Source organism: Hemiscyllium ocellatum, chromosome 6 (assembly GCF_020745735.1).
Source record: "Hemiscyllium ocellatum isolate sHemOce1 chromosome 6, sHemOce1.pat.X.cur, whole genome shotgun sequence".
Classification (NCBI taxonomy): Eukaryota; Metazoa; Chordata; class Chondrichthyes; order Orectolobiformes; family Hemiscylliidae; genus Hemiscyllium; species Hemiscyllium ocellatum.
This window is the reverse complement of record NC_083406.1, coordinates 2,675,571-2,689,873: the sequence shown is the minus strand read 5'-3', so window position 1 is coordinate 2,689,873 and position 14,303 is coordinate 2,675,571. Positions and strand designations below refer to the sequence as shown.

At 42.8% G+C, this 14,303-nt stretch overlaps 1 protein-coding gene across 1 annotated transcript; it reads left to right on the top strand.

Moving 5' to 3' along the window:
* Positions 1–5,189: 5,189 nt before the first annotated feature.
* On the top strand, positions 5,190–13,806 carry LOC132816338 (collagenase 3-like). The gene is made up of 10 exons (XM_060825780.1): positions 5,190–5,313; positions 5,430–5,686; positions 6,456–6,604; positions 8,801–8,926; positions 9,430–9,591; positions 10,140–10,266; positions 11,040–11,173; positions 12,259–12,418; positions 12,509–12,612; positions 13,227–13,806. The coding sequence occupies exons 1-10, from the start codon at positions 5,197–5,199 to the stop codon at positions 13,325–13,327; spliced, it is 1,437 nt and encodes a 478-aa protein (XP_060681763.1). The 5' UTR covers positions 5,190–5,196; the 3' UTR covers positions 13,328–13,806.
* The last annotated feature ends 497 nt before the right edge of the window (positions 13,807–14,303 follow it).

The following is a 14,303-nucleotide window of genomic DNA, read 5'->3' as shown; positions in this document are numbered from 1 at the left end:
GGTTGGTTGGTTCGGGCGGCCCGGAGGTGTTCTCTGAAGCGTTCCGCAAGTAAGCGGCCTGTCTCACCAATATGGAGGAGGCCACATCGGGTGCAGCGGATGCAATAGATGATGTGTGTGGTCTTTGACTCTGATCTCCAGCATCTGGAGTCCTCATTTTCTCCTAGTACATCACACAAGCCAACCTTCCATCCATTGACTCCATCTACACTTCCCACTGCCTCAGGAAGGCAGCCAACATCATCAAAGACCCCTCCCACCCTGGTTACAATCTCTTATAACCCCTTCTGTCAGGCCAAAGATATGAAAGCTTAAACACACGCCAACAGATTCAAGAACAGCTTCTCCCCCGCTGTCATCAGATGTTGAATGGACCTCTCAAATTTTATTTTTAATGTTGATCTTGATGTCTGTGCACAGTCTCTGTAGCTGTAACATTGCATTCTTTGCTCTGTTCTATTACTCCAATGTCCTTTGTATGGTGTGGTCTGCCTAAATTACACACAAACCAAAATTTTTCACTGACTACTGAGGTACATGTGACAATAATAAATCAAAGCAAATCAAAAAATTAATGAACCAGCAATAGTCTTACAAATAATGCAATGGTATTTTTATAAGCAAGCTTTCAGTTCCAGATTTTATGAATTAAATTTAATTTTCTACAGCTGCCTTAACACATGTGCCCCATAGCATTAGCCAGGAGTTGCTGGATGACTAATGTAGAGGCATTGCTACTATACCACCATGTTATTCAACAAGATGACAGAGAAAAAACTGACATTCTTCAGTCACCCATCCCGTTCCAGGGCATTATATATTTTCTAATACATGAGAGCTTAACTTGTTTCCCTGTACCTGTTGAGAGGGAAAGGGCGAGAGAGTGGGGAAGAAGGTAAAGGTGAGAAGGAGGTGACTGGTCAGAGAACACAGAGTTGAGAGTGAATTTGGGAGAGACCAAAGGCAGGAGTGGAGCAGCATAAAGAGCAAAACCAAGAGGTGAGAGAGCACAGAGACTCACTTTAGGAAAGCTATCAAGGGTAGGAGAGTGAAAATCAGGCAGTGAATTCCAAACACCCTCCATGTATCATTTTCCTCACTAATCCTTCTGCCACTTAGCTTGAAGCTCTGGCCCCTGGTTTTTGAACTCTCTGCCAAGGGAAACAGGTTCCTCCTGTCTGTCTCTGCCCCCCCCCCCCCCCCCCCCCCCCCACAGTGTTGTATCCCTCAATCCTGTCACCTCTCAGCCTTCTCTGTTCCAACCTCTCCAATCTCTTCTCAGAACTACAATTTGCCAGCCCTGGCAACATTCTGGTAAATCCTCTCCGCTCTCTCTCCAAAGCAATTCCATCTTTCCCGTAATGTGGTGACCAGCCCTGTATACAATCCTCCAGTTGGGGCCTCACCAGTGTCTTACACAGTTTCATCATTAGGTCCTTTTGTATTGTATGCCTCTGTTAATGAAGGACAGCTTTCCAAATGCCTTCTGTAAAACCTTATCCACCCGTCCTACTGCATTCAGGGACCTCTCTACATGCACACCAAGATCTCTCACTTCATCTCCCCCTCTCAGTTTCTGCCAATTTATTGGTTATTCCCTTTCACTGTTTAACCTCCCTAAATGCATGACCTCACACTTATCAGAGTTGAACTCCATCTACCACTAACCTGCCCACTCCAACCCATCTATATCATGGTGGAGCTTACAGCTCTGCTATACACTACGCAGCCAGTTTTAATGTCATCTACAAACTTCCCAATTGTTGCCTCCTCACATTCAGGTCCAAATCATTGATGTATAAAACAGAGAGCAGGGATCCCAACACTGAGCCCTGTGGAACATCACTTAACACAGCTTTCTATTCACAACAGCAGCCATCGATCACTCCCCTTTGTTTCCTGTTGCTGAGTCACTCAGGATCCGGTTGGACACATTGCCCTGGATGCCATGGGCTTTGACTTTATTGAGCAGTCTGCCATGTGGGACTGTCCCTTACTAAAAGACAGCACCCACTGCACTGCCATCATCGATCCACCTCATCATTACCTCCTTCACAGTGTAGCTTAAACCCAGGATAGGTAAAAGCACTAATGAGACAACAGTCATTGTGGAAATTTGAATGGAGGGAATTGGAACTTTTCACCCTCAGAACAGTCCAACAAACATCTTAACAATTACATATTTTATTCATTAATTAAGTTGAAAACTTTGTGAAACAAAAGAGCACATAATACATTTGTGGATTTATGTCCTCTGTGGATTTTGATCACCTCGAAACCATTAAAAGTAATTTATTTTCTTTTAGTTTATTGTTTCCTTGGTCTAATGTGATCAAGTTGTGACGGATAGAACCAGACAGAAGATTTCAGCGTATGTTTCCTCTACTGGGTGCACAGCATTATTCACGTACCCAGGGTGATTTGAATCGGGAATGTGAGGAGAAAGTGAGGATGGCAGATGATGGAGATCAGAGTCAAAAAGTGCGGCACTGGAAAAGCCCAGCAGGTCAGGGAGAATCCGGGGAGCAGGAGGGTCACAGCGGGTCAGGGAGAATCCGGGGAGGAGGAGAGTCACAGCGGGTCAGGGAGAATCCGGGGAGGAGGAGAGTCACAGCGGGTCAGGGAGAATCCGGGGAGCAGGAGGGTCACAGCGGGTCAGGGAGAATCCGGGGAGCAGGAGGGTCACAGCGGGTCAGGGAGAATCCGGGGAGGAGGAGAGTCACAGCGGGTCAGGGAGAATCCGGGGAGCAGGAGGGTCACAGCGGGTCAGGGAGATTCCGGGGAGCAGGAGGGTCACAGCGGGTCAGGGAGAATCCGGGGAGCAGGAGGGTCACCGGGTCAGGGAGAATCCGGGGAGCAGGAGGGTCACAGCGGGTCAGGGAGAATCCGGGGAGCAGGAGGGTCACAGCGGGTCAGGGAGAATCCGGGGAGCAGGAGGGTCACAGCGGGTCAGGGAGAATCCGGGGAGCAGGAGGGTCACAGCGGGTCAGGGAGAATCCGGGGAGCAGGAGGGTCACAGCGGGTCAGGGAGAATCCGGGGAGGAGGAGAGTCACAGCGGGTCAGGGAGAATCCGGGGAGCAGGAGGGTCACAGCGGGTCAGGGAGATTCCGGGGAGCAGGAGGGTCACAGCGGGTCAGGGAGAATCCGGGGAGCAGGAGGGTCACAGCGGGTCAGGGAGAATCTGGGGAGCAGGAGGGTCACAGCGGGTCAGGGAGAATCCGGGGAGCAGGAGGGTCACAGCGGGTCAGGGAGAATCCGGGGAGCAGGAGGGTCACAGCGGGTCAGGGAGAATCCGGGGAGCAGGAGGGTCACAGCGGGTCAGGGAGAATCCGGGGAGGAGGAGAGTCACAGCGGGTCAGGGAGAATCCGGGGAGGAGGAGAGTCACAGCGGGTCAGGGAGAATCCGGGGAGCAGGAGGGTCACAGCGGGTCAGGGAGAATCCGGGGAGCAGGAGGGTCACAGCGGGTCAGGGAGAATCCGGGGAGGAGGAGAGTCACAGCGGGTCAGGGAGAATCCGGGGAGCAGGAGGGTCACAGCGGGTCAGGGAGATTCCGGGGAGCAGGAGGGTCACAGCGGGTCAGGGAGAATCCGGGGAGGAGGAGAGTCACAGCGGGTCAGGGAGAATCCGGGGAGCAGGAGGGTCACAGCGGGTCAGGGAGAATCCGGGGAGCAGGAGGGTCACAGCGGGTCAGGGAGAATCCGGGGAGCAGGAGGGTCACAGCGGGTCAGGGAGAATCCGGGGAGCAGGAGGGTCACAGCGGGTCAGGGAGAATCCGGGGAGCAGGAGGGTCACAGCGGGTCAGGGAGAATCCGGGGAGCAGGAGGGTCACAGTGGGTCAGGGAGAATCCGGGGAGCAGGAGGGTCACAGCGGGTCAGGGAGAATCTGGGGAGGAGGAGAGTCACAGCGGGTCAGGGAGAATCCAGGGAGCAGGAGGGTCACAGCGGGTCAGGGAGAATCTGGGGAGGAGGAGAGTCAATGTTTCAGGTTTTAGCTCAAAAGAAGAGCTTATGCTTGAAACGTCGTGGCTTCTGCTGCTTGGAAGCTGCCTGACCTGCTGTGCTTTTTGTGCCACACTTTTGGAACCTGATGAGGAACGCTTGGTGAATAGTTCCTTATGGTCACCCCAACCCTCACGTGTCCAGCAGAAACACCTTCAGTGTCTGCAGCCTTTCCACAGAATGCAGTTGCCTTCTCCCACCTTGTATCCTTGTCTGATTCTGAACATTATGAATAAACGAAGACCAAAGACAAATCAGAAATTACCTGGGCCCAGTTTTCTCCTGTTCTATTTTATTCTCGCTTATTATATGAATTACATAGTTGCAAGGCCTTGCTGAGTTCTTCAGCAACTTTGTATAATCTGTGTGGAACGGCTTTAGTAAAATCATGTTTCATTGTAAAATCATTTTCACTTACAGCTTTTGGGGTAAGGAGTTTGACCGACTTTTTTTTAACAATCCTTTTCATAAATTAGTTCAAATACTTCATGGGTGAGTAAATAATATGACAAAATGCAACCTGTTATTAACCAGCTTCACCAGGACACTGACAGGAACTGGATAGATTATCTGTCTTTGACTTGAAAGGGTGAAAATAGCCTTGATATTTTTCTGTTGGACACCATTGTGTCCTGGAGCAGAAAGTGAGGTCTGCAGATGCTGGAGATCAGAGCTGAAAATGTGTTGCTGGTTAAAGCGCAGCAGGTCAGGCAGCATCCAAGGAACAGGAAATTCGACATTTCGGGCCAGAGCGCTTCATCATTATTGGGAAAATGAGGAGAAGAGATTTGGTTGTATCCCAGTCCACCCCAGTGTAATAATTCAGGAAAGAAAAAACATTCTATTTCCAGTGTAGTTAGAAAATAATGCAGAGTCTAGAAGCTTATCATTGTGTGGTGATAGCATGGCACTTTGCAGTGATTTATCAATAATGGATAATTTCAACATTGTTTGAAATTGCTGCAAAGTAAGTATATAGTTTTCAGCATAACTGACTGGGTGAGGGGAGGAAAGAATATCCTTTAATGGACTTCCTGGCTACGCTTAACCAATTATGAGACGATTGTGGTTTTAGCTGTTAGTCACATCTGAATCATCCTGCAATTAACAGACCATCGGTGATAAAACACTATAAAAGCCACAGGGAGAAAGCCAGAGATACAGTTTCCTCTCTCAATCTTCAGTTGAGAACAGAATGATGAATTGCCTTTGGTTTTCAGTTTTATTTATTGTACTTTATGTTAAATTTTCCTCCACTATTCCACTACTTTCAGAAGTGGAGAAAAATGAGCAGGACTGGCAATTTGCAGAGGTATGGCGTGGAGTGCAATTAGCAAAATAAAATTTGTGATCCCTTTAAGTCTAAACATTTTCTTCCTTCACAGCTAATATCAAGTTTAATAATGTGAATATTTATTTTTCTTGAAGACATATTTGAACAGATTTTACAAGCTTGAAGACAGTTCACCAAAGTTTGCAAGAAAGCTGGAGAACTATGTATCAAAGAGGTCCCTATCAGATAAGATTAAGAAAATGCAAGAATTCTTTGGTCTTCAGGTAACTGGGAATCTGGATTCGGCAACAATGGAAGTCATGGAAAAGCCTCGATGTGGAGTCCCCGATGTTGCTGAATACAATCTCTTTCCAAGAAAGATTAAATGGAAGAAAAACAATATCACATACAGGTAACAGTTTTTATAATATTTCATGGCATTATTTCTGTGAGTGATTGGGTCAGAACTTGCTCAAAAAAAATGAGAGTGTAAACAGCATTATTAACATACATTATTTGTAATGGACAAATACATTGACAGGTTAATTGTGGATGCTCAGATCGTGCTACATTATCATCTGTTTTATGGAAATAGCATTATTGTTTTTTAAAGAATTTTCTGGATTTGTATGTGATGTATTGATCAAACTCACTGTCAAAAATTAAAGCTGATAATTCATAAGTATCCCAATAATTCTGGGATAATGTTAAGGAATTACTGCTCAATTTCAGTGTTAATTGACAGGAACAATTACATCTGTTCAGGCTCATTCATTCATGCAGTAAATTCTTCTTATCAAAGAATTGCTAAGTTTGATTCTATTTCTTAAAACTCTTATGATTCCATTTTGTATCTTTCCCCTTACCTGCTTGGTCCAATCTTTCCATTTCTTTATTGGCCTTTTCTGTACCTGGTTCGACTCTATGTCTTCCATTGTTCCTCTCATCCTTTCTCAGTTCTAAGCCCTATGGGTGAAAGAGGAAGTTGGTCCTGGCTGTTCACTGGTGTACCAGGCTCTCACTGCCATTGGCGTGACGTTATCATTTTCAACAACACATGATCGTTTTGAGTTAAAGCAGGGCGTGTCTATCTGATTATATACTTTACAATGCCTTGCTGTATCAGGCTTTACTTCAGAATATTAAACACAATATATCACTTCCTATTCTTTTCAATACAGAATCCTAAACTATACTCCAGACATTTCATCCGTGGATGTGGATAAAGCAATTAAGAATGCATTTAAGATTTGGAGTGATGTCACACCTTTAAATTTCACAAAAATTTACGAAGGAGAAGCTGATATTATGATCGCTTTCGGAGCTCAAGGTATCAAAAGATTAATTTACTTTTGGTTAAGTTTGGAAATAAAGACCTCAATTATTTTGTATAACTCAAGACAAATAAGACACACACTTACCATGATTTAAATTTCTGTGAATAAATGCATGCATTAAAAATACAAATGGAGAAGCACTTTATGCGTGTAAATATCTGACTGGCAGAGAGATGTGGGAAAGGGGATTCTGTTTCTTGAGACACTGGCACTTATGTTAAAATGAAAAATCTTTGTATCTTTGGGACTAGCCCTACCTGGCCCAGTCTGGAAGCAAGCTGCCAGTAAGTCGGAGAGGAAAGGATAAATAGAACGGTTACAAGAGAACTTGAAGTGGAGGAAGGACTCCAGTATAAAAGGTCACATAAATAAGAGGCTGAAAATGGGGAAAAGTGAAGAGAGTGGGAGTTACAGTCAGAAATTGTACTGTGCCCAGCACATACATGGGGTGTTATTAGGTGTGAATAATTAACGCAGGAGAGAGATTTAAGAAATGTACGTGAGTGAAACAAATGGGCAAATTTGGGGCATAGGCCAAGTTAGTGTGTTTTAGATAGACATCAAAATGAACAGTAATGATTTAATAATCAGTGCGGGGAATTATAATGTAATAGCAATCACTACTAAATGGCTGCAAGGGTGGCAAGACTGGGAATTAAATGAATGAATTGACACATCTCTAAGAAAGTTAGGGGACATTGTAGCTGGGCAGGAATAGTGTGAAAGAAGTTGTCTCAATGGTAAGTCAGGATATAGTAAAAGATAAGCAGATAATGGAGACTTTATGGGCTGAATTAATAATCAGGAAAGTGTTGAAATGTTGTATGCATCTTATAGGAGCAGCAACATGGAGAAAACAAAGTATAAATCTAGAGATGAGGGAAACTTGCAATGAGTTAGTGAGTTTACCTCCAGCAGAATGCACTGCACCTGATGCAGTGATGGTTATGTAGTCTCTCATAAGAAACTGGGTGTGAATGTCAGGCTACTGAAGAATCGAAGAGAAATTGATCACACCTGAGAATAATGCGAAAACATTACACTGCTCAGGGATGACAGTAAGCTCTTAGGTTCCAACAGAGGATCATGCTTCAAGCAAGGTGAGATGGAATATGAGATTGTTATAGGAGAAAGTGAGGACTGCAGATACTGGTGATCATAGAGGATAGTGCTGGAAAAGCACAGCAGGTCAGGCAGCATCCGAGCAGCAGGAAAATCGATGTTTCGGGGATAAGTGCTTTATCAGGAAAAGTCCCCGATGAAGGGCTAGCACCTGAAACATCGATTCTCCTGCTCCTCGGATGCTGCCTGACCTGCTGTGCTTTTCCAGCACCCCACTCTCGACTATGAGACTGTTATACCCTCCCGTAATATCCAAATTACAGCAATTGTATTATGGGTATGTAGGCATACTGACTGTTGAATAGACTAGGGCTGTTTACCCTGGAGTGTTGGAGAATGAGGGGTGACCTTCTAGAGATTTATAAAATCATGAGAGGCAAGGATAGGATAAATAGACAAAGTCTTTTCCCTGGGGTGGGGAAGTCCAGAACTAGAAGACATTGGTTTAGGGTGAGAGGGAAAAGATATATAAAAGAGACCTAAGAGGCAATGTTTTCATGCAGAGGGTGGTACGTGTATGGAATGAACTGCCAGAGGATGTGGTGGAGGCTGGTACAATTATAACATTTAAAAGGTTTCTGGATAGGTATATGAACATGGGCTGGGTGCTGGGAGGTGGATCTACATTAGGTTGGGATATCTGGTAGGCATGGACTTGTTGGACCAAGGGTCTGTTTCCGTGCTGTACATCTCTATGACTCCATGATACTGACATGTGGAATTAGCTTGCAGATTAGTCTACGCTTTGTGGAACATTCTGAAGGGGAGGACTAACCAGTTGCAGTGCCTAGGTTCGGAAGGTTGCATTGTGGCCAGTGAGGTGCAATGGGGCATTCACACAGAGGCAGGTATCCTGAAAGTAGATAAATGGATTGGCATTCTCCTACAGCGTGGGTCATGAAGTTCACAAATTGTTCACCTGATAGGTGTGTGAAGAGAAAACTGAAGAACATTGAAATGTTGGCATTTCAAGTTTATTTATCTTAAAATATATTGTAATTGGCATGTTACCAGCTAGTCACAGGCTCGGGATTAACTCTGATGATTCTTTGTTCCATTATTTCCAGAACACGGTGATAGTTATCCCTTTGATGGAGCTGATGGATTATTGGCCCATGCTTTCCCCCCTGCAGCAGGCATTGGAGGTGACACACACTTCGATGAAGATGAGACCTGGACAATGGGGTCAAATGGTACATAAACTGACCAGAGTTATTAAAGTGATTCAGTAGAGAAAATGTGAAAAAATTAATTGGATGTTTCTATTTGAAGAGCCATTTATATAAGTTGGTAGCTGGTGATATTAATGTTAGGAGTATTTTCCCCTTGCTTTAACTTATGCCCATATACATGCAACCTTAATTTTTTGTCACCAAGAAATGTTATTCGATTAGAAATTTACTAAAGCTTTTCAGTTTGACTGATATCTATTTCTAAATATTTGTCCAGTTACAATTGCTAATATTAAATTTTCTACAAGTGTTATAAATGCTTTAAAGTATTGGGACATCTGAACCACTCCTATGTAAGCGGAAGTGTAGGATGCTTACATGGATTTCAGGATTTAAATTAATATTCTGGTCATTTTCCATTCAAATAACATTCAGCTGTTTATTTATGGTATTGTTAAAGAGCAGCAGAGATAAATGTGTTGGAATTGATTTTAAACAGGCTGCTTTGTGATTGTTTCATTTAGGTTATAACTTGTTCCTTGTGGCTGCCCATGAATTTGGCCATGCACTCGGACTGGCTCACTCTCGGGATCCAGGTGCATTAATGTACCCGACCTACACTTATACAAATATGGATGAGTTTCGCCTTTCTTGGGATGATGTCAAGGGAATCCAGGCTCTGTATGGTAGGTTCACGTCTCAAATATACACAGAAATATTGTTTCCGAAATAATATGGATTATTAAGGAGCTGATCCTCTATCACTGCGATAACATCTTAAGATATTATTGCATTGTAAAAATGAATTATTTTTATAACAGTAATTTATTCACAATGAGCTAGACCATAACACTATGAAAGATAGGTCATTTGGCAATCATCTATGAAATGTTCAGTGGACAACATTTGGAAACTCAAGAGAAATGATATAAATTTAATTCCTCCTTTTGCCCCACATACTGCAGTTTTCCTGACGCCTTACAAATAATTTTGAAGAAGTTTTCTTCTTCCTACCTGTTTAGTACGCTGGCTTTTCTCTCCAGGATAAATTCCACTCTAGACTGATATTATCTGTAACCTCCAATCATTACATTGTTGTAAACCATATACAGTAGAGTTGTCATTTAATGAGAATTCAATGTGAGTATTAATCTGCTTTAGTGTGTAATTGCTAACACTGCCTTGAATACTTGTGTTGCATTGTTTAGTAATATGTGTGGTTACTTTAAATTAGGTAAATCAAACAAAGTCAATCCAAAACCCAGACCACCACCACCACAGACACCAGAGAAATGTAATCCAAACCTATCCTTTGATGCAGTTGCTGGGCTTCGGGGAGAAATGATGTTTTTCAAAGACAGGTATTACAAGGTTTTGAATATACCACAATATTTTTATTGATGTTTATATTGATATAATATTGATTTTTCTTGTTGGAAATGTTTTACCAAAGGTATTTGCAAATTATTTGGTGATCATTCCTGTCTTTTGACCTCAGTCTTCAGTATGGTTTTGCAAACCTTAGGTTTCTGCTCTGTTGAGATCTAGAGAAATTATGACAATTCAAATCAAAATACATCGTTGGATAAAACAAGTGATTGATTCATTATCATTTAAAGGCCTCGATTTGTCACCTCCTCAAATTGTCTTTCTTTCCTCAAAAGGCTGGCTCGTTTCCAAACTGGATAACCATGGCAATCAATGCAGTGAATTGCTGGGGGCTGTCACTTGTCAGAGTCTGGAGGCAGTTGGGGAGAGGCAGGGTGAGGTCTGGAACCTCATACCCTCCCTTGCCCTTGTTTTTCAATAACACCACACTTCACATGAAGATTTCACACTCCTGAATCCCACCAAGAAATCGGTTTGGACTCAGAAGATGATTGTATCTGAGGGGCCCCCAGCTTCTGACAACCCAGGTCACCCATGCCCAGGCTGAGGAAGGACCTCACCCTCCCTCCTGTGCCAGCTGTGTTTGTGTTGTTTGGTGGGAAATGGGTGATGTTCTCAGGCGTGGAGGTGACCTCACCATAAACAAAAGAAAACAAATGGGACAAAGGTCATGTTAAATGCAGAGAATTTCTCTCATTGTTGTCTAATTTTTGAAATATTCGAATAAATCCTTATTATTTATTAGGTTTTTCTGGAGAAGAAATGTACAACTGCCTGAGGTTGAATTGACTTTAATTCGGTCATTCTGGCCCAAGTTACCTGCACGGATCGATGCAGCCTATGAAAACCAGGAGAGGGACTTCCTGGTTGTTATTAAAGGTTGGATACTGTTACTTTTCTTTGCTAAAGAACATAGGAATAGGATTCTGTGAGGATATAATGCCAGAGGCTGAAGCTTGAATTCATGTCATATCATGTTGCAGTTGTATAAGACTCTGGTGCGGCCGCATCTGGAGTATTGTGTGCAGTTTTGGTCGCCATACTATAGGAAGGACGTGGAGGCACTGGAACGAGTGCAGAGGTGGTTTACCAGGATGCTGCCTGGCATGGTAGGAAGATCGTATGAGGAAAGGCTGAGGCACTTGGGGCTGTTTTCATTGGAGAAAAGAAGGTTTAGGGGTGACTTGATAGAGGTGTACAAGATGATTAGGGGTTTAGATAGGGTTGACCATGAGAACCTTTTTCCATGTATGGAGTCAGATATTATGAGGGGGCATAGCTTTAAATTAAGGGGTGATAGATATAGGACAGACGTTAGTGGTAGATTCTTTACTCAGCGAGTCGTGAGTTCATGGAATGCCCTGCCAGTAGCAGTGGTGGACTCTCCCCTTTATGGGCATTTAAACGGGCATTGGATAGGCATATGGAGGAAAGTGGGCTAGTGTAGGTTAGGTAGGCTTGGATCGGCGCAACATCAAGGGCCAAAGGGCCTGTACTGCGCTGTATTTTTCTACGTTCTATATCTTTAGCGTACATGTTTTGAGATTAGAATCCAGGAGAACCTGATTTTGAAATGATAATCTCCTTGAGGATTGGGTCTGTGGCAATGTATCATACCATATGCAGGGGGCTGAGCTTCGTCAGTCAATAGAAGCACTTTCCTCAAATTGTATGTCTTACAAAAAGAAATTAATGTGAGCGCATTATCAGAAGAGGATTAGGTGTCAAGTTTCTCAGGAGATGCTGGAGATCAGAGTTAGATCAGAGTGGTGCTGGAAAAGCACAGCAGGTCAGTCAGCATCTGAGGAGCAGGAAAACCGACGTTTCGGGTAAGAGCCCTTCACCTGGAAGGTTCTCTGGTTTCTCAGTTGAGATGTGATGTGCACATATGAAGATTGTAGGTTTGAACAATGAACAACGTTTATTAATGTGCAGATGCTAATCGATTTCCTGTAATCCCACAGGGAACAGATACTGGGCCATCAATGGCTATGATATCATGCCACGTTATCCAAAGTACATCTACCGATTTGGTATTCCGAAATCCGTCAGGAAAATCGATGCAGCTGTACATATTGCGGAGACATCAAAGACTCTATTCTTTGCAGGAGACCGGTATTGGAGGTAACGGTTCATTCCGAACCGAAATATTCATCAATGTTTCTTATCACCAACACGTCACTGTTTACATAAAGAATGTGCATCTCTTTCCAGTTATGATGAAAGGAAACGAGTGATGGATGAAGATTCCCCACGCCTGATAGCAGATGACTGGCCAGGAATCCCCGGGAGAGTGGATGCAGCATTTGCACAAGATGGTAAAGTTAAAAGCAAATAATCAATAAACTATTGAGATTGTCAAAGTATTTGCCCTCTGTTTTTCAGTTAAATGCAAAGATAAACTTTAACTGACTTTGCAATGAAAAAATGCAATTTTCTTGAGTAGAGTAATAACCGTACAAAGTTTTTTAATGTTCATTTAATTGACCCAATAAATACAGGAATCATACAGAGCAGAAAAGCTCCTGTTGATTCTGTCTGTGTAGACATGGGATCTTAGTTTGCACAATACTATTTGGCTCTGCAATTCGGCCAAATGGTTTTGGTATAGCCGCAGCTGTGAGTTGCTGTACAGTGACCCCTGCTGGAGAGTGTGAATTTGCATCTTTGCTTGAGTTTTTTTTGACTGTTGGTTGTCAAGTGGGACCAAATTGGATTTTATGCCAATGATTGTGCCGCGCATCCATCTGAGATGATGCAAAGAGTATGTTAATTTGATTGTGTAATTTTATGGGCTTTCTGAAGAGGAAAGAATTTTATTCAATCGGTTTGAGTTGAACTGAAATTCTGAACTCTAGACTAGAGCCATTTATATTATTCCTCATGTTTGTTTCAGTGTATGGATAGAACTAAGAGCTATTCCATTTTGCAGGATATATTTATTTCTTCCATGGATCTACTCAGTTTCTGTTCAACATCAGGGAGCAGCGAGTTCTTCAGGTGCACAGTATCAACCATTGGGTGGGCTGTTAGAGGGAGACGTATTCAAGATGATCTTCCCTGCCTTTAACTGATCCTCTACCACATCAACAAAAGCAATTATTTGCTGGACTTGCATTAACCTCAAAACCATATTCAACAAATATAAGAAAAACCTCAAAGTATTTTTTAATGATTCTAGACAATGCTGTTTTGAAGAACAATTCCAATTATTATAAACAGATGTACTGTTTGAAGTAATTTATTTCTAATGTTCAATGTTAGTCACTTATACATGTTATTTATTATATTTCTATAGAACAGATTTAATTTACAAAATATTTTTAAATATTTTATGTTTTGATATTTATACTGCAGTCCTGATGTATGTGCAGAGCATCCATGGTCATGTGACAGAAGTATTTTTATTCAATATCTAATTATGTCATCCTGCATATTCTTGAATTACATGCAGGGCTTTGTAACGATAAATGGTTCATGAGTAAATGAAGTGTCAGAATATTGTAAACCGAGCCCTGTCATTTTCTTCAAATATGTTGTAAACAAAATTAAATGACGTGAAATTCATTTGCTGATGCCTCCTGTTTGGTTTGTGTCACAACACACCTCAGCTTTATGCATGACGATGTTTTATAAGTAAATAAAATGTGGAACTATTTCAGAATATGTTCAACCTCCTGTTCAAATGTTTAGACTCACCTTGGGGCCCTAGGTCTAATAGCATAAGAAGATAATGTAGAGGAGCTGAATTAGACCAGTTGGTTCATAGAGCCCACTGTACCACTCAATCACAGCTGATGTGCTTCTCAACCCCATTCTCCTGCCTTCATCCGTACCCATTAAGAACCTGTCCAACTCTCTGTCTTAAATACATTCAATGACTTAGCAATGAGTTTTTCAGATTCCTCACCCTTTGGCTGAAGGAATTCCTCCTCTTCTCAGTCCTAAAGGATCGTGCCTTCACTCTGAGGCAGTGCCCTCAGGTCCTAGCCTCTCCTACTCATGGGAA

Coding starts and splice junctions, on each gene's coding strand:
- LOC132816338 (XM_060825780.1), top strand. CDS start 5,197: ATGATGAATTGCCTTTGGTTTTCAGTTTTATTTATTGTACTTTATGTT. Junction 5,314..5,429: donor AGGACTGGCAATTTGCAGAG/GTATGGCGTGGA, acceptor TTTTTCTTGAAG/ACATATTTGAACAGATTTTA. Junction 12,419..12,508: donor GCAGGAGACCGGTATTGGAG/GTAACGGTTCAT, acceptor ATCTCTTTCCAG/TTATGATGAAAGGAAACGAG.